The sequence below is a fragment of the Cottoperca gobio genome, chromosome 12 (genome assembly GCF_900634415.1).
Source record: "Cottoperca gobio chromosome 12, fCotGob3.1, whole genome shotgun sequence".
Taxonomy (NCBI): Eukaryota; Metazoa; Chordata; class Actinopteri; order Perciformes; family Bovichtidae; genus Cottoperca; species Cottoperca gobio.
The window spans coordinates 17,194,688-17,213,538 of NC_041366.1; the positions used below are offsets into that span (position 1 = coordinate 17,194,688).

An 18,851-nucleotide genomic window follows, 5' to 3' on the forward strand; every position below is an offset into this window, starting at 1 on the left:
TTAAAGCTTACAGGAACAAAGTTTGTTCAGATGTTCACAAATAATCTTTTAATCCTTTGTGACTTTTGGTAGGTGAAATCAATGTAGTGGAATCTTATAGTAGCGTATGTAGTTAGTTTGCATTTCTACAATATTGTTTTCATCTATCTGTCTCAGCGTTCACAAAGAAAGTGAGGATATATTGCATCTGCTCGTACCGTCTCGTAGGCATCGCAGCTGTCCAGTGGCAGCGGGCGTCTTAACTTGAAGGCCAGCTGTTTCCTCATGTTGCTCGAGGACTGCGCTCATTGCTGTCAGAGCTCTCTTCTCGAAAACACACTCCTCAGATCTGTACATAAAATACAGTTGATTGTCCTCAGAGTGACTCTGGTCAAACCACTTCATAGGATTATATAAGAGGTTGTTGTGTCCCACATGACTATCCTATTTATTTTATCTTTTTTTTTTTTGTAACCAAATGTGGTTTTATGTTTCCATCAAATTATTTTGTCATAAAGCTCATTTTTCTTTGTCACTTAGAGACACAGTACCTCATTCTTTCCAATGTCAATTAAGGGAATTCTAATAAAAGAAAATGAAAAAAAATAAATGTTCTTTTTGCTTCATCCAAGAAACATTGTTTTAACTCCACTTACGAACCTTTTCTGGAGCTTTAACCACATCTCACGTCTTCCTCCGCTCAGTTGTCGTGGACTTTCTCTACAACCTGCATCTGCTGAGAAAGACTAACATACAGTTGAAAGCAGTGGGAAAAGATGGTAACGAGTTAAAGAAATAGTTTGACATCTTGGGACGCTTGTTTGCTTTCACGCCCATAGTTTGATGAGAAAGTTGATACGACTTTCCTTTCAGTCAAATATGAAGCTACAGCTGGCCTGGCTCTGTTCAAAGTTACGAAATGTGGCTACATCATCGCTAACACTCATGATTAATTTATCTTCTTTAAGCCGCACATAAACTGAAATGTAAAAACGGCATGCTGTGGTTTTAGAAAAGGGGAGGGGGGGGTATGTTTCCAGTCTTGATGCTAAGCTAAGCTAACAGTTTTGACGGTAGCTTATTTACCACACAGACGAGAGTGTTTCAGCAAGAAAGCAAATAAGCACATTTCCTAAAATGTCAAGCTCGTTCTTTTAAGATTTCCCTTTTTGTCCCACACAGAAAAAATCCCACAGCTGTGTTTTAAAATTGTGTCTTTTTAATTTCAAGGCACTCACATTTGGACTGTAAGATACCTGAATACAGGACATTAACATATTCAAGACTCTTTAAATCTCATGAAGTCAATACAAAATAATAATGCTAGTGCAAGACTGGATTCTTTGGATGTGAACATGTCGATGCAAAACTGTCTTTAATAAATAAACAATAAAAAGAATTGAAGTGATGCAGGAAATATTCTTCCTGCCACTTTCCATCTGCAGGTCCAAAGGCAGAATCAATTACTTAAATACTATTCTTACATAGTATATTATTTAAGTACATCTACATTGTAGATTCTGTAGAAATATATTCACTCTTGCACTAGCATTAATAAAAGTTACGCTGCATCACATTTGACATTTTTGACAATAACAACAACTTCTAATTGTCCTAAAATGTGTGTTAGTAACTTAAGCATTATAAATATCTGAACTTCACTCCATGAATGAATAATGGTGTTACTCATCTGCTACTATGTCGGATTGAGCTGCCTAATGTGTAGTTGTGACATATGCAAAGGAGATAAAGGCTCAGTTCACACAAATCATAAAAATACATGTTCAATAACCTCCAGTAATGGATAGTCATGTAGATAGTGGAGGGGGGGGGGGTATCTCAAAATCTGGTCAGATAAAACCTAAACGATCTCCATGGCTGAAAACCACCAGAGATGAATATGAAACATGTTTTTTTTTCTTTAACATTTATGGTGAACCGACCCTTTTGAGGGCGTTTCTTCACTTCTTCACTGGACGAACGCCACATGTCCCACAACACAGCTGCACATCTTAAACATCCTTTTTCAAAACTGCTCTCTAAAGCTGTGAATTTCCTGTTTTATCAGTCAAGTTTTATAACCCTTTCACCTCACTCACATCTCACGCGCTATTTCTTCATGCATTAAAGAATGTGAAACATCCAAACATTTCCGGCAGAGGATTTCACAGCAGGTTGACCTTTGCCACCACTTGCTTGCAGCCTGTCTGGGAGTATTCGTGCCCCCCTACCTCGGGGTAATATTCAATCTCCCCTGCGAGGCGCTCTATGTTTGTATGATCCGGGTAGAACCCCTCTCGAGTCATTTCATCCAGGAAGCACTCCATCACGTGACTTTTCTCCAAAAGGCCTAGAGGTAAGATGTCCGCCTCTGTCCACAGCGGGTGAAGCTTCTCCAGAGTGTCGCGTAATATCGGAGTCAGCTCTTTCACTAGGTGACTGTGACGACTAGACGTCGTCATCGCCATAGAAACACTTGAGTTGTGCAGCATATGTTTGGTGATGTGTGCGTGACCCAGGTTGCTCAGGAACAGGTAGATAGCATTCAGGTACTCGTTGGATTGTTTGGAGGCCACGAGTTGCAGCAGCGCGTCGAAGATCTCGTCGTGCATGTGCTCGGCCTCGTCGAAGATGAAGAGCGGGATCTTCTCCTCCTCCTCCGCTCGTTCCACCATCTCCGAGATGAGAGCGGAGAGGTCGCGGGCGCACTGCAGGGCGTCGGCCTCCTGGGGGCAGTGGTGGAGGACGTAGTACTGCAGCACCAGCGTCTCCCCCACCACGGAGCGGAAATGTCCGGCTAGGAGGCGTCCCAGGTGGCTCTTGCCAACACCGCTGGGGCCGTGCAGGGACACCACCAGGGGCTTGTTGTGGACGTAGGTGGACAAGTAGTCCTTCAGGTGGGACAGCAGACCCTCCACCGCTCCCTGCTGCCCAAACACTTCCCTCCTCAGCGTCTTCTCCAGCCCCTCCAGGTCATACCTGAGAACGTGGTCATCTAGGTTCTCTATAGCGTTGTACACCTGGAGAGAAACATGTGACGGATATTAATATATAGCTTCGTCCTGTATTCAAAGCTGCATACTAATGACATACAGAAATAATCTTTCCTAATCTGATCTTTCTAACCAACTGAATCCCGCTCCGCTTGGCCCTCCCTTTACAAGTGTGTCGGAGAACCTACGGTGACCTTCAGGGAACGTTTGTTCTGGGCTGCTGTAGAAACACGACAGAAAACGGTTCAATAATTTGATGTCAATCAAACTGCAACTTTAGAAAGTCATCTATCAATAATGACTTCATGTTTTTTCCAGTAACGTAATAGTTTTCTGAGGTCTTCCTGACATTTAGGGTAATACGCTTAATCTCTTAGAGAAGATCAATACCACTCAGATGTCTGCACGCCATTCATGAAGCTACAGCTGGCAGCCGGTTAGCTTAGCTTAGCATAAAGACCGGAAGCAGTTTTGTCACAGAATCGTTCAGTCCCACTCACCGAACTGAAACACCACTAGTGAACCGAGAGCGGAGAAGTTTGCAAACTGAAAGCTGAAGTCTTGTCGTATTATGTGCAGCACCTATATTTCCGCGACACCTATTATTAAATACAAATATTTGATACTACTACCTACTTCAAGACGTGAGAGGGAGGGAGATGGCTCACACAACAGCACTCTAGTGACTCTAGTCTCTCGGCTCATCCTAAAATGAAAACAAGGTGACCTAAGTCATCTGTCATCTGTCGGTCCACTTCATTTCTTCCACTACTGCTTGTGTCCAAGTTTGTTTCCGCTCAGCAGCTGACATCAGCAAACTGCAACAGGAAACACACTTGGATCCATTAGAAAATATTTATGTTAGAAAATGCAAAATAAACTATTCGTAATGCCGTGAGATACACGAGATAATAGTCACAACTAGTCACGGACGGATTAACTCACGAAGAGGCCCTGAGCCATGAACGAGCTGTGTGTGCTGAGACAGACTCGACTGAGGAGTGCCCCGAGTAACGATGCATGACCTAGCTTTGACTTGATGTGTGATCTAGTGTGAATAAACACTGATGTGGTATGCACACAGGAGTTGATAGCATGGGCCTACACGCACCTGTATTGGAGCAAGACACACACACACTTTATGTTTTGAGTGTCTTCCTCAGTTGGTACATGTCTCTTTGAGGGACTTTGTGTAGGTGAAGACCAGAGGGGCCCTCCCTGGGCCTGTGCCCATGAGGCCCATGCAGTAATCCATCCATGATTATACAAATGCCTCCTGAATCACTATTTCTAATGTACCAGTACATGTTAGGGTCGCATTTAGTTCCTTTACCTGGATAAAGACGATGACACAGAGCAGGTAGAGGCTGTACTTGGCTCGGCTGGGCTCCTGCTTCGGAGGGGCCCGGCGCCGCCCTCTGTTGGGAAACATCACCCGTCTCCTCTTTCTCCTCTTTTTCTTCTGAGGGACGGAGGATGACGGGGTGGAGAAGGTAAAAGGGGTTGTTCCGTCGAAGGTGAAGATTTTGGGGCTGGTCTTCCCTGGTGCTCCTGTGAGGGTTATGTCTCCTCCCAGAGACATCTCCTGACGTCTCTTCTTCATGGCCTGGTACTTCTGTTTGATGCGTATGACGGCACGCAGAGACGAGGAGAAGTTTGACATATGGAGGACTGGACTGTCACTGCGTTTTACATCTTCTTCCCCTTCACCCTCCATCTCTGTGTCCATCTCTCCCTCAACGTCTCCCTCCGTTTGAGAGGCAGAGGTGGAGCTGTCTTGGTCACTCATCTGCAGAGAAAAAGACCACGTTAAAGCAGCTATAATCAATATTTTCATTTTCATAAAAAAGGAATTGCTCGTAGTGACAAACCCTCAGCTCTACGGAGCGTTTGAGCGTCTTTCAGCTCATTGTTTTGGTTTTACGTACTCGTTCTTTATTTGAGTATTTCCATTTTATGCTACGTCTACTCCACAATTTGGAGACAAATAATTTACTTTTTACTTCACTACATTCGTTTGATAGCTTCAGTTACTAGTCCCTTTGTACGTTCATTTGTTAATAAAAAAAACTAGTAAATGTTGAATAACACAATATTTCTTTAGTAATTCCACTTTTACCAGTGTGAAGGATTTAGTGGCCTCTAGTGGTGAGGTTGCAGATTGCAACTAACTGACTGCACTCACCCCTCCCTTTAAGGGTCGGAGGCTAAAGTAAAAAACGTTAAAGGCCCTCTCTAGAGCCAGAGTTGGTTACACTAATGAGAGCAGAGTTAGATCCCGTTAAACTCTACACACTGCTCCTTTAAGTACTTCTTGCTCCACTGCTAACAACCATCCTTCCTTGTTCTGTTATCTTTTCGTTTAGTTTCTCAATATCAGCTTCTTCCTCTTTTCTGATGCACCAACAATGTAGAAGAGTAAAATAACTTCTCATAATATGGGGAAAAGAAATGCCTGATTTTCTTCAGATTTATGAATCAATCACAGGTGTGTTGAAAACATGACGAGTAATGCAGTTCGAGTAGATGCTGGAAAGTGTTCAAAAATAAACAGAGCTGATAAGAAATCTTTGTAGCATGCAACTCACTCAGCAGTGATGTTACACTTATCTGCTTAATCCGTTCAAGGGAGACTTATTTTGTAATGTATACCTTAATCTGATCGTTAATGCTGCTTCAAAGACTTGTTAATATTTCCCAGGTACATTCTGTTCTCCTTCCAACATGATATTCAAATCAAGTGATAAATGCTTTTGGAAAAGTTCCTGCAGAAAGAAGGAAGTGCAATCCCTTCAGGAACATTCGCTGGCCTGTGCTGCATATTAACTCTGCCTGTGTAAATACACACCACTGAGTTTTGTATTATACAGTCACTTTAAGTGAGCATACTGTGAAGGCAGTGTGGTTGAACACATTCTGCCAAACAACAGATTAAAGTTTCTCTAAATGTGCTGGTTCCACACTCTTCTTGGTGTAAAGCATGCACTCTAGTGTGAGTTACAGAAAAGAAGGAACTATCAGTTACACACCCAGAGGTCAGGTCAACGACAAAATGAGCAAAATACAAGTTAACACGATCAATACTCTTTGACATTTATTCCCCGTTTCAGGCACAGCGAGGAAGAAAACCAGCCCCGATGAAAAATGAGAGCATGTGACTGTGATCAGAGACGGATGTTAATCTTGGCACAGATCTGCTTAAATTCTGGTAAACGTGTAAATGTGTGTCCAAGCCTCTTATTACTGCAGCACAAAGGACTTCAGCAAAGCTCACAGGGGAGAGAAAGACAATAGTGTCAGTGTCTTTGTATCTCTGCTGCACTTTCACATGCATGGACCTGAGAGAAACTGGCTGCATACCAAACATTTTAGAGCTCTTTGAAAATGTCTGAAATAATACCTCTTGTGATCCTTTATGTCCTGAGTTCTGTGTGTTTTGTTTTGGCCGCAAAGCATGCAGATACTTAAAGCTGAAACACACGCAAAGACACAAGTTATAGGTGAGTAGCTTTTCACACTGAACAGAGACAGGTACTGAATTACATCCAGCTGCAGAGGTGAAGTTAAAATGTTTTTCTTACCTCTGATGTGGCTTCAATCTTGTTAAAGAGAAATAAGTTCAGTGCAGGTTTAGTCCATAGTTTGGGAGTAGAGAAAGCAGCGAGCAGCCCCACAGAGCAACCAGCTCAACTCAGGAAGAGCCGTCCTGTCCGTCTATCTTACCTCCAGATCCTGTTCTCTGCCGGCTCCTCCTTTCTTCCTCTTTTCATTCTTCTTTCTAGTTCCTGCTCTGTCACTTTACACCACATTCGTTTAACAGCTATACACTTTCACTATGTGCCTGCAGCTCACACTTCAAATGCTTCCTTGTTAATCATCTTCATTTATTAACTACACACACGTATATATTGATATATAAACACAGCTTGATAACATCTGGATTTAGTTAAATGTATTTATTAATTGTTAATTGAATGTTGCGTTTAGCTGTCATTATTCATAACTTATTTCAAAGGAGACAAAAAAGCCTGTTTGCTGATGTCACTGCAAACTTCATTCCTCATGAACTCGCTGTCGTCTACTCTTTCTATAAAGAAGCACAATAAGGAGGTACTCAAGTGTTTCTGAATACACCTTTCTACTTCTGCTACTTCACATTTCAGAGGTAGAAATGTGTTGTTTTATTATCACATGGCTATGGATGGGTCTTTAATTGGAGAAAGATGTAGATGTTTGATTAAAAACACCAAAAATCATCAGAGATTTCGAGGGTCCCATCAAAATTGCCAAATATTTACTGGGTCCAGCTTCTCAAATGTGAGGATTTGCCGTTTTTACACTTGTTATATCACAGGGTTAGGGTTATATTTGTGTTTCCAGACAAAGCAAGCAATTTAAATAGTGTCACTTTTGTCTTTAAGAAATTTTGATCCTCATTTTGTGACAAAAATGATTAATCGATAATGAAAAAAGACTTGTCTGCAGCCCTGGTTGCGTGGGTGTACAGACTTTTAAAAGGCCGTACTTGGGATAAAAATAAAAACAAAAAGAGTGGCGGCAAATATTTGCATATTGTATCATTTGCCTGTGTAAAAATAAAGCTTGTTGCATCCTGTACAACACAACCAGGCCATCTGCTATCAACAGTCACATTGATAAAACCTGCCCGTCAGCAGTTTGTAGAGGAGAAATGCTCAGAAAAAGCTCGAGTGTGAAGATTATTGTGTCGATGGTGTGAAAAGGAAGCGCTCAGACTGTAGAAGGAAGCCTGAAACTTATCATCCTTCAGGGTGTTTCTCTCTGCAGCTACATCCAGCCTCTGTACACAGTTTACGTTCAACAAGCTGCTGCGAGTAAATTGTTAATGTTGTAGTAGGAAGAGGAGGGATTAGTCATACGTGACTGCATCCTCGGGGCAGATGTGGCAGTTTGTGACTGCAGCAGCGAGTCAGGCCTCAGCAATGAAAGCCGCACTTTGATGCTGCCGTTGACTTCATTTTTTAGCTCGATACATTTTTTTTTAGTGCAGTTTCTCATAGTGCTTGCATCACTCAACTGCAATGTGACAAAACATGTGGTTCAATTTTACACAACAGAACTTCAGAAAACAGTTTATTGAACATTTGGAGAATGATTTCAGAGCGAACAAGAAAAACTGAAAGGGCCACACACACACACACACACACACACACACACACACTTTCTAAAAGTGCTTCTCCTTTTTCTGCACGTTGAGTTCAAATTAGCCGAATGTTTAAAACACAAGTATGTCGTCACTACACCACAGTTCTGAATTAAGGCCTTTGGGGTCAATCTAAAGCTTTCACATGAATATTCTGCGAGTGAAAATGTTTAACTAAGTAATGAAGAAACAAGAAAATGCACTTTAAAAAAGGAGTGAAAAGAGCCACTTTGTTGCCTCATCTACACACGGACATCTTTAAAGGTCACATAGATCACTCTAATGTTTTCAAAATATGTTGCGTGATCGGTGCTTTGTATACAGGACAGATGTACACGCTCACATCTTACACAAGTATGGGTCATAAAACATGACCTAGATCAAGTGGTTCCCAACCTTTCAGCTCGCTTGCGGTGGAAGAAGTAGTTCCATCCTTTACTTGAGTGAAAGTAGAAATAAAAAGAACACTGCTGTAGACGTCATTCAAATGTTGCAGCTCAACAACGTGGAGCGGATTTAAACTATTTATAGAACTGAGGCTGCATTTTACGACTATTTTCCTAATTGATTAAACTGCAGATTATTTACTCGACTCATTATTTGCCCGAGGTGATGTTATCAAGTGCGTCTGCATTTACCAGGAAGTAACTAAAGTAAGTGGTCATCAGCGGATCAGAAAAAGCAACAAGGCAAATCAAGGCCTCCTCTGTTTATCTTTGTCATCCCGAGTACAATTCAGTGTTAGTTCTAGAAGCTATTGAGAAATAATTTAGAAAAGAAAAAAAGAAACATTTCTGCATTTTCCTGCAAAAAAAAAAGCCTAAAATTATTCAGAAAACTTCATTTTCCTTTTACACAAAACAAACATTCATCCATCAGCTTCTCTTTGCCAAATGTCTCACTTGTAAAAGAAAATAATATATAAAAGAAGTATTACAGGGTGTTAAACTGGGAACAAATGGACATAATTCTGATCAAATAAATAACGCTTATGACCAAAATAGCTCTTTTTAGATTTGGGAATATGTTTACATCACAAAGATGTTAAAGATATTTGGAAACCAACAAAGCGGTGTCTTTAATGAGCGTGCCATCGGCCCACATGTTCCACTTTCCTTCTTGTGGAAGCTACATTAACGTTGAGGTGGAGAATTGTGCAGGTAAATATCATCACTATTTAATCTTTCTTCGAGAAGTCGAGCGTCTTCAGCCGAGTCTTCGTTTCTCCTTCGAGTGCTTTCTAGGGAACCGCAATGATGTAGCAGACACACGTTAACAGAAAGGACAAAGCTCAGCCATGTGTCCACGCTGAGAGGCGGCGAGATTTTCCAGCATGTTCCAGTAGATTTCACTCGCCGCCTACCTCCTCTTCCTGCCCCGGCCTCTCCTGCCTCTGCCAGAGGACGGGCCTGCTCCTGCGGCGTCTGACGGGCTCGCTCCGATGTTGATCTGTCCCTCCTGGATTTCACTGCGAGCCTCCGGAGGCAGGTGTTCGATCTGCTGCTGCGCCTCCAGGTAAAACATCACGTCTCTCAGCTGCTCCTGCAGTTCTGATATTGCCCCGTCTTTACATTCAACTACAGGGAAACACCAGAGAAATAAACAGATGTAACACGTACGTATAAAATACCTCCAAAATGTGTCATTTGCTATTGAATCTATACAACCCTGACGGCAGCCACACAGCTGTGTGAACATCCTCTCTATACAGTCTAAAATAAACATGAGGAAAGCTGTGCACAGAGTGACACACCCTACACAAGCTAGAACATATCAACCATCATAATCGTAAATAATAAATATAAATCAAAATGTAATCAGAGTGAAACCTCAGGTGACCTTTACTGACATGTTATATCCAGGCTGTAGAGACAGTAATGTGCGCCATGTAGCCCGAAAAGCAGTTATACATCCTGTGCCGTTGCGCAAATCAGCTAAACCCAAGATGGGGAAATACCAATAACTCTGCAGCTGAAGCATCTCACATTCCATATTATTGGCAAAGTGTGCCAAATAATGACTTTCTAAATTCCTCAAATTAATCTTTGTAGTAAGAAATCTTCTGAAAACTCACATCTGTCAACATAATCCTTGCAGTGCAATGCAGCATGGATTTATTTACACACGTGTTGATGAACTCGAGTCAACGTAACCAAGCGAGCGAGCAAACATCTGATGTGTGGGTGTAACCATCACATCCCTCCACTCCACTCTGACTCTGACTCTGATTCATCAAATAACTCATTAAAACACGCTCACGTTAATACAAGTGAAGCGGAAACTTGTGGAAATTAAAGAAGTGCAGTATTTACACACAGTAGAGGTTATGTTCTTATGCTTTTAACAGCGTAACATTGTTGCAAAGGCTGTTGATTAAACCTTCAAATCCCACTCATCAAAACAAGTGAAGTGTGTGTGTGTGTGTGTGTGTGTGTGTGTGTGTGAGACATAAACAGAGAGCACATGGGATGGGGAACATTTGTTCAAACAATCCTCAGAGCTAAATGCTGAAGGAAAAATACAGATCTAAACTGTAGACTTAAAATTTCCATTGGAGCCTGTTTGCTGACATTTATGTTGCCTCAGGCAAAGTGGTGACAAAAACATTCCATGGCAGAAATGCCAGTACGACATGTTTGCAAATGCTGCTGAAGGGAATGTTCCCATATTTTAAAAACACACTATACTGAATGTGACTCCAGCAGCAATTAGTTTTTGATATGCAAATATCACCTGTATAAATAAGGAAGTGCTCTCCGACTGCCAGCCCCAGAAACAACAATAAGCCATCTACCTTCAGGAACATGTGACACTTTATTTACGACAGTGTTGCCATATTCTGAACGTACACCAGCCGAGCCTTCGACACAGTCCTGCGGTGTATCCCTTGCACGGTCTTGATTCTTTAGTCTCACATCGAGTTTGGTTATGGTGTTGAAAATGAGCAGCGAGCTTATTTGGAAGCAGCTAATTGGCTAATGTATGTAGAGACTTGGGGTGGATCAGGGTTTTATTTAAATCGATGGGTATCGGCTGAAATGAACCCGATCGATGAACGTATTCTCTTGCGTTAGATCCTCAGCCTGCTAGTATCGCAGCTCTGCTCTCCTTAACGAGTGTGAACATGTTCATGCGCGTAAAATTGAGAGTGTAAATGTAAAAGTAATAAAAAAGGAGGGAGCACGGTGCAACCGATTCTCATTTTGAGCCATACGTTTGCTAAACTATGATGCTAATAAATGTGTCATCTCTCGTCTCTCTCACTAGCAGACCTGTGCATGAAACAATCAGGTAGTAGTTCCTCCTTTATAGCAGCACTGACGGGTCTTTCGCTTGTTGAAATGACAAACGGCGCCATCGTCAGGCCAGACCAGCTGTTGATGATTAACATTAGAGTAACTCCGTTAGAGTAAAGCCTATATTCCTATACTCCTGTGTGATTTAAATACTTTGAACATACTCTCCACCAAAACTAGACTAAATACTAAAAACTACTAGAAGTCAAATGCCCCATGTGGCAATGTTAACGAAAGCGGTAAATACCCCTCCGTAACGCAACTATTTGGATGATTTAGAAACGATAAATATTTACATCAGTTGCCTCCTCACTCACCGCTGTCTTTCGCTTTGCGTTCCTCGTCTGCCAGCTGGGACTGCAGGTGCGTCTGATTGGCTCTCAGACAGCGGTTCATCTCCTGCTCCTCCTTCAGCTCCTGGCTCAGCTTCACCACTCGACTGTTCAACTGAGTGCACCTGAGCATCAAAACACAGAATGGGCTGTAAGTTCTCCACACCAAAGAGTTTCAAAAGGAGTTGTTCTTGTAAATTCTTATTAGAAAATAAAGGTTTATTAGAATTTCGCTATTCTTGCTGTAGAAGTTTTCCTTTTCTAGAACAATTAAACAGCAGGCAAAGTTGACGTTTAAGACGAATTGTCGTTAAAAAATAAAACTCTAAAGCAAATACACCAACAAATATTAAAGAATAACACCAGACAATGTAAATACTAATATAGAACATTGGAAAACCTTTAACCCTAGTCTGTAATTGACAAACAACCCAAAATAATAGTAGTGACAAGTTTCAAGTTAACGCAACAAATGAGACTGAAAACTGATTCAGCCTTCACCTACTTCTTCTCCATGCCCTGCTTCTCTTTGCCCATTTCTCCGAACCGTCGCTCTAAGTTATCACAGCGCTCCAGGGTCTCCTTAAACTTAGCCTTCATGTTGTTTATCTGAAAGAGTTTAAAAGACACTTAAAACTATTCAAAGATTTAACGCCTGCACTGTATGTAGCGCTCCGTACCTCCTCAGCTGTCTCCTTCTCCAGATGAACGATCTTATTCTCCCAGTAGATCCTTTGAGAGTCCAGTTGACTCGTCAGCAGGTACGAGTACTGCAGACACGGAGAACTAATGAGAACATTTCTGTGTTCATTTAGCAAACAAAGCAACAATAAAAAAAAAAAGGAAATTCTTACCTCTAGTTGAAGTCCATCAATCTTCTCAGCGTGGCAGGTGTCTCCCTCACACTCATACTGCACCATCTTCCCGTCAGTCTTACTGGCCACCAGCCGATGTACGTAGTTATCTAGAAGCACACAGATCACCACAGGCCGCTCAGTCACGACTAACAGGGAATGTCTCTCGACTCCTTTAGGTATTCTGCTGCCCTCTAGTGGTCAGAATTGATAAAAGCCGCTTTGATAGCCATAAATCCTTGGGTCTCCCAAGATTTGATCTCGTATTTTACGATCGCCATCCTTAACTAGCAAAATGTGCCGGTTCGCACAAACGCACAAGTTCAGTACCTCCTGCGTAGTCCCAGACACGGTGGTTGGTGAGCTGCATAGCGTAAGTATGCTGTGTTTCCTCAAAGTGCTTGTAAGCATGCCGGCTGACGTAGCGACCACAACCGATGTGCCCGCAGATCAAACAAATCCACAGGTTCTACAGAGACGAGGAGTGAAAACACGTTAAATAAATGTTTTTAAATCAAATTAAAAGAAGATCCAGAAGTGATATCAGTTACCTCCTGCACGCCACACTCAAAGCACTTGTTCTCTTCCACTGGTTCTGGTGTTTGACAGTATCTACACACAGGACACCTGGTAACAGAGCACATACATATTCATCTATTGTGTGCAGCGCTTCTTTGTGAAACAGAAGAATACATGCAAAGAGGAGGACAAAAACAAACATCACATGAAGCCTGGAGAAATAACCAGTGCACTAAGAATCAGGTGAGAGTGAGAGCATGTGATCCGTCATTGGTGAGAAGGTTCCTCTAGTTACAGGGTTGTAGATCAGTCCTATATTTACACTGAATCTAATGAACTGTTGCATACATGCAGTAGGAGTGTCACTGAAAAAGATAAACAGCACTGTGTGTGCGTGTGTGTGTGTGTGTGTGTGTGTGTGTGTGTGTGTGTGTGTGTACAACTCACGAGGCATCTTCCCACCGCTGGAGACACTGACTGTGAAAGCTGTGGTTGCAGAGAGTGGTGAGGATGCCGTTAACTGACTCGTCCATTCTCTCCAGGCACACGGTGCACTTTGGCAACTCGGTCAGCTCCATCACTGGCAGACTGGCTCCCTGAGGAGGGGTGTGTTTTATTTGTGGGGGGGGGGGGGGGAGATTAGAGAAAGGAAACTATGTGCTATTTGGTCTTTTAAGAATAAATTAGGGAATCGATTGTTGCGAGTATATTTACCTCTTCAGACCTTATAACGTCTGCCCGCTCCACATACACCAGTTGGCACACTGCGTCCTCAATGGAGTTGAACTGGCGGCCATTACACGCTGTGAAAAAACTGTCTGCATCTGCCTGAAGTGAGACAGAGAAGAAAAAAGCAGCCTTGAGTCAGATAGTGACTAAAGTCAGAAATACACAAACTTCCACATACATTACAAAGAGTCCAAAGCTGCTAACAGTGTGCATGACAGTCAGAGGAAATAGCAGATGCATATAATGCTATTAACCCAGCCAACTGGGACGTCCTGTGTACCTGAACATGAACGCAGCACAGTAGTTATAATGGCTGACACTGAAAACGGAAAAGTCAGAGTTCATTTGGCAAAGATAGAAACACACGTATAGTATAAAAACACACAGTAACCTCCTAAAAACTCACTTTGGCTTAAAAAAAAGCTGTCGTTACGATTATGCCAAGATCTTACCTGGGTACAGAACTTAATGAGAACCATGTACTGGTTAGGGGTAGAGTCCCGTATGATCTTCATATGCTCCATGACATCATTAAAAGGTGCCAAAAGCTTCATGAGGTCATGGCTGGTCATGGTGGCAGGGACAGTCAGGATGCACACCATCGCGCTGCGTCTTACATCCTCCGTCAGTGATGTCATTTTGCTGCAACAAGTCAAAAAACAGTCAAGAATGGAAAAGGCTTCCTCGACTCCATGAAAAAAGGCATTTGCATTTGAATCAATGCTTGCTCGCCGTCTTATATTGTTTAGAGGTGATGTTTCTATTGATTTTGGAGAAGGTTAGCTACTTAGTGCATGGATCAGAGGAGGAAACGTGTTCATCATTCACTACTCATGTCGAAAACTTATCTCCGATACAGATTTATTTTTGTAGTTCCACTTATGTAATCTAATTGTCAACCCTCATGATGGTCACCTGGAGGGTGGGGGTTTGGTGCAAAGAGAGTTAAACTCATGTCATTTTAATTCAAGCATTCAGATTTCTGTATTCTGGAGACGGAAAAGTTCTAAATAAACTTTACTTTTAAAGAAAACACCCACATTGAACAGTAGATAGTATACCTGTGAAGCAATAATAACAATAATGAACATGTCAGGTGCGACTCACTTGGTCTTGTAGAGGTGCATTATACCATGGATGATCTCCACTGACGGGTTCCCGCTGAAGAAAGAGATCTGGTCCGGCAGCTGCTTGGAGGGCGAGTCAGGAGTAGCGCCCGTCGCCTCACTGTTGTCCTGGGAACCCTCAGTGTCCTCCACAACTTCTGCTTCGGCCTGTGCAGCATTAGGTTCACTGTCCTGCTCTGCTGAACCAGCACAGTCTTCCCCTCCTCCTTTATCTAGTGACAGTTCAGTAGTTTATAAACATTGTTTTTATGTATTTAAAAAAGGGAAGAGCTGCTGATTTTTTATATTTTATTTTTTATATATAATAATAAAAACAAAAAGGAACAGATGTACAGATAAATGTGAATGTCCTTGTAGAAAATGATTCATTATAAACATTAACTTAAATATACAGTATAAACAGCCACTGTGTGTTTTAATCAGTGTGTGTGTGTTCATGGCAAAGAAGGAACATGTCACCTCGTGTAACATTGTGGCCCACACGCGTGTTAATACATATTTGGACAACAATAATCTGATAATGTACTTTGCCTAGAACCATCTTGCGCGTTGGTTTTAAAGCATTCTGCATGTGCTTACCTGGACTGGGCTCAAATGTTTCTATAACCATGTCCCCCATGGCTCTGCTACCAATGTGCTGGTGCAGTACAGCTGCTTTTTCCAGATCCGTCTTCCCACTCAGAGTTTGTTTGGCTAAACCCAAAGCTTTCTCCTGCAGTTCCTTCTCTGACATGCCTTCAACTGAAGATAATAGAAACAAGAGACAGGACAGTGTGAGCTCTAATGGACAAACTGGACCACGGAGTATCTCAACAGAACAGGCATACATTATTCAAATATTTATTTGTAACTTGTTAGTGGAAGGAAGAAGTATTCGAGTCCATTACTTCAGTAAAAGTTATTTCATTGATTGATTTCTTTATGTACGTGTCATGCACACAAAGTGCCCATCATTCATGGGTTGACAAGACACCAAAAATACAGCTGCAGTGGTCAAACATAAAAAATACAGGTTATTTTGGGACAGAATTTCAGTATTCTGTCCAAACTAATAAGATCTGCAGAAAAAAAGGTTCCCTTCCTGAAGCACCATCACATTTTCAGTCATTCAGCCAAAATAAATTAACATAAATGGAAGTTTTTTTTAAAAGGAGACATCCCTTATGTCCTTGTTGACAGAAAAATAAAACAGAAAATTAATCTTGTTCTCAATTTCACCCAACAAACCCAAGTCTGTCCTCCTCTGGAGCGGCACTTAACCTGCCGGTCTAAGGATAATGTGAATGCTGATGTTCCTGAATTTATCTGTACAAATAGGGAACTTTGTCTTTTGTTTAAAATATACTTCTAATACTAATCTCACACTATGAAAATACTCCACTACAAGTAAAAGTCATGCATTCAAAACCTTTAAGTAAGAGTATGCATCAGTTAAATGTGCAGTAAAATGTGTTTTACAAGCATATGATGTTTCTGGATAAATATCACTGCTGCCTGCAATGTGCATGTTACTGCTGTAGATGTTTAAGGTTGTGCTAAATTTTAACTCCTTTATATATATAAAGTATACAGTATACTGTTGGGTATTTTAATTTACAGCAATGTATCATATTCTATAAGATCATATGTCCTGTAAGAACCACGTATCTCAGAAAAACAGCCCTGTTTACATCTTTGTGACGATGCAGTTTCCAGGTGATCCAAGGTTTTTTATAAATAGTTTAGCTAGCTTAAGAAGGAAACATTATATCCTCCAGTTTATCACAAGCATTCAAAATCAACACATATGGAGCTACATGATTATCACTGAACATACTTTGTATTTAAGTACAGTAAATACTTGAGTTAGAGAATGTACTTAGTAACATTACACTCCTGGTCTCTACTTTTGGAAACAATTAAGTGGCTAACAGTTGATGGAAGGATCTCTCTTGTTGTCATGTTAGCTTCCTGGCTAACTTAACACAAGCGCAATGACTTCAACGTTTAGCTATGTTATGAGAAACTTAACTCACCAGCTGAGTACTGGAAACCTTGTGGAGAAGGAGACTCGTCTGCTAATTCCAGACGGATAACAACCATAGACACACTCATGTGTATTTAAAGAAACTGCCACTTTTACAAAGAACAAAAACAACCCGGTGACAGCTAGCAAGCTTAATCAGCTACACGTCCAGCTAGCTAGATGACTAGCATGCTAATTAGCTAACGACTAAATACAAAACCGTAAAGGCAGTAAAAACAAAACGCCTTTTAGTCCAGTTACACCAGTATGTTATTCATACTGGTTGCATCTTCACCGACCAAAAACATTACATTTATGGTTTAATAGCTAATACGCTGTAGCTGTCTAAAGACTTTAGCTAGCTTCCCTCTCTGTGTATTTACAGCTGTTAGTATGCTTTTCTTCTTCGTGTATAAAATGAAGCAGTAACTAGTGGTATGTTGCTGCCACCTGCAGGACAGAGTGTTTACTGCACCTGTTAAAGATTTGAAAATTGAATATTGTTTCAAAAATGTATTTAGTTAATAATAGAACAAATCAGGCCCCTTAAACTTGGAACACACTGCCTAAAAATTACAGTATGTACATTGTTATTTTGGAATTGATACGATAATTGTATGGAAGCAGAGAAAGGCAAGAAGGATTTTAATCCTATAAGTAACTGAATAGCTAATTGTAAAATATAGAAAACACAGAATTTCTAAGCTAAAAAAAAAATCTTAATGTGGTCAGAAGTCCCTAACATTTTAAACTTGATTTCAAAGTTGAACATTTAGTAGGTGTTCTGGGGCTTTCGATTGTATCATATGATCTTCATCAGCAGCTTAAGTTAACCCAGTTGTTATATTTTTCTGCATTTTAAGGACTTCTCATCCATGTTGGCTGGCCCCTTTGCATGGTGGGTTTGCTGTTGCTGTGCTTTCTGTCTCCAGCGCTGCAGACCTGTTGGATAGAGAAATAAGCGGCATGGGACACACCTCGGCCGGGTGTACCCTTTGCATATAAACCAGAGCAGCAACCAGTCCTTTATGGGCAGATCTCCTCTCACCACACCTCTCTGCATTGTGACTTTCTCTTGTTTTACAGCACAACACACATTTTCACTCAACCACTACTTATACTACTGACTTTACAGATTCCTCCCATCTATTTGTTTGACTTATTTTGTGGTTAATAAATTACTTAAGTTTATTCATTTATCCCAGTCTAAAAGCCAGACTGAGACAATATTGAAATAATCTATTGGTAACATTGACTTCAAGGTTGTTTTTTCACAAACTAGAATATAAAAATCATGTTTCTAATATTAAAAAGACTATATTCAAGTTGAAATGTTAGACAAACAAAGAGTTCAAGGTGACTTCTTCAAATTGTTTTGTTTGACCAACAGATCCTCACATTTCAGCAGCTCGAACAAATTAATGTAAAAGATTACTGAAACTATTAATCAATTATCAAAACAGTTGCAGATTAATTTTCCATCCATAATCTTATTGTTGCAGCTGCAGATGCTTTTAAATAAAAATAAATAAAGATGAAGACATTGCACAATCAAATTCTGACTTTAACTTTTTTTTAATTAAAAAAAGCTTTGACATTCCAGTGTTTCTGTTTTCCATTTTCTAACAAAAGAGGGTGGTGAGATGACACTCCAGATTGTCAACCATTATTCAGAACCTCAACAACATGTAGTCAGATCACAAACATCTTCTCTCCAGCCGCAGATCCAGTCAGACAGATGGGGCTCGAGTGTAGAAAGAAAAAAAGAGGGCATTTATTAGCAGATGTGTATGCGATTGTATGCGTCTACAAGACTTACAGGAAGGGGAGGAGTC

General features: G+C 41.0%; 2 protein-coding genes across 3 annotated transcripts; both read right to left on the reverse strand.

The window, feature by feature from the left end:
- Positions 1–77: 77 nt before the first annotated feature.
- tor4aa (torsin family 4, member Aa) lies at positions 78–6,674 on the reverse strand. 2 transcript variants are annotated; one of them, XM_029444153.1, is made up of 4 exons: positions 6,554–6,674; positions 6,373–6,442; positions 4,306–4,761; positions 78–2,999 (listed from the first exon to the last, which is right to left on the reverse strand). In XM_029444153.1, exons 3-4 carry the CDS (start codon positions 4,759–4,761, stop codon positions 2,145–2,147), a joined length of 1,311 nt encoding a protein of 436 aa, XP_029300013.1. In that variant the 5' UTR covers positions 6,373–6,442; positions 6,554–6,674; the 3' UTR covers positions 78–2,144. The 2 variants fall into 2 exon arrangements, with proteins under 2 accessions (XP_029300013.1, XP_029300014.1); XM_029444154.1 differs by lacking the exon at positions 6,373–6,442 and having other exon boundaries at positions 6,554–6,669.
- Positions 6,675–8,071: 1,397 nt separating this feature from the next.
- Positions 8,072–17,441, reverse strand: brap (BRCA1 associated protein). Its single transcript, XM_029444152.1, has 13 exons — positions 17,027–17,441; positions 15,591–15,752; positions 14,992–15,223; positions 14,337–14,526; positions 13,870–13,983; positions 13,603–13,751; positions 13,188–13,263; positions 12,967–13,105; positions 12,637–12,746; positions 12,463–12,552; positions 12,288–12,391; positions 11,768–11,907; positions 8,072–9,731 (listed from the first exon to the last, which is right to left on the reverse strand). The coding sequence occupies exons 1-13, from the start codon at positions 17,103–17,105 to the stop codon at positions 9,514–9,516; spliced, it is 1,803 nt and encodes a 600-aa protein (XP_029300012.1). The 5' UTR covers positions 17,106–17,441; the 3' UTR covers positions 8,072–9,513.
- Positions 17,442–18,851: the final 1,410 nt, after the last annotated feature.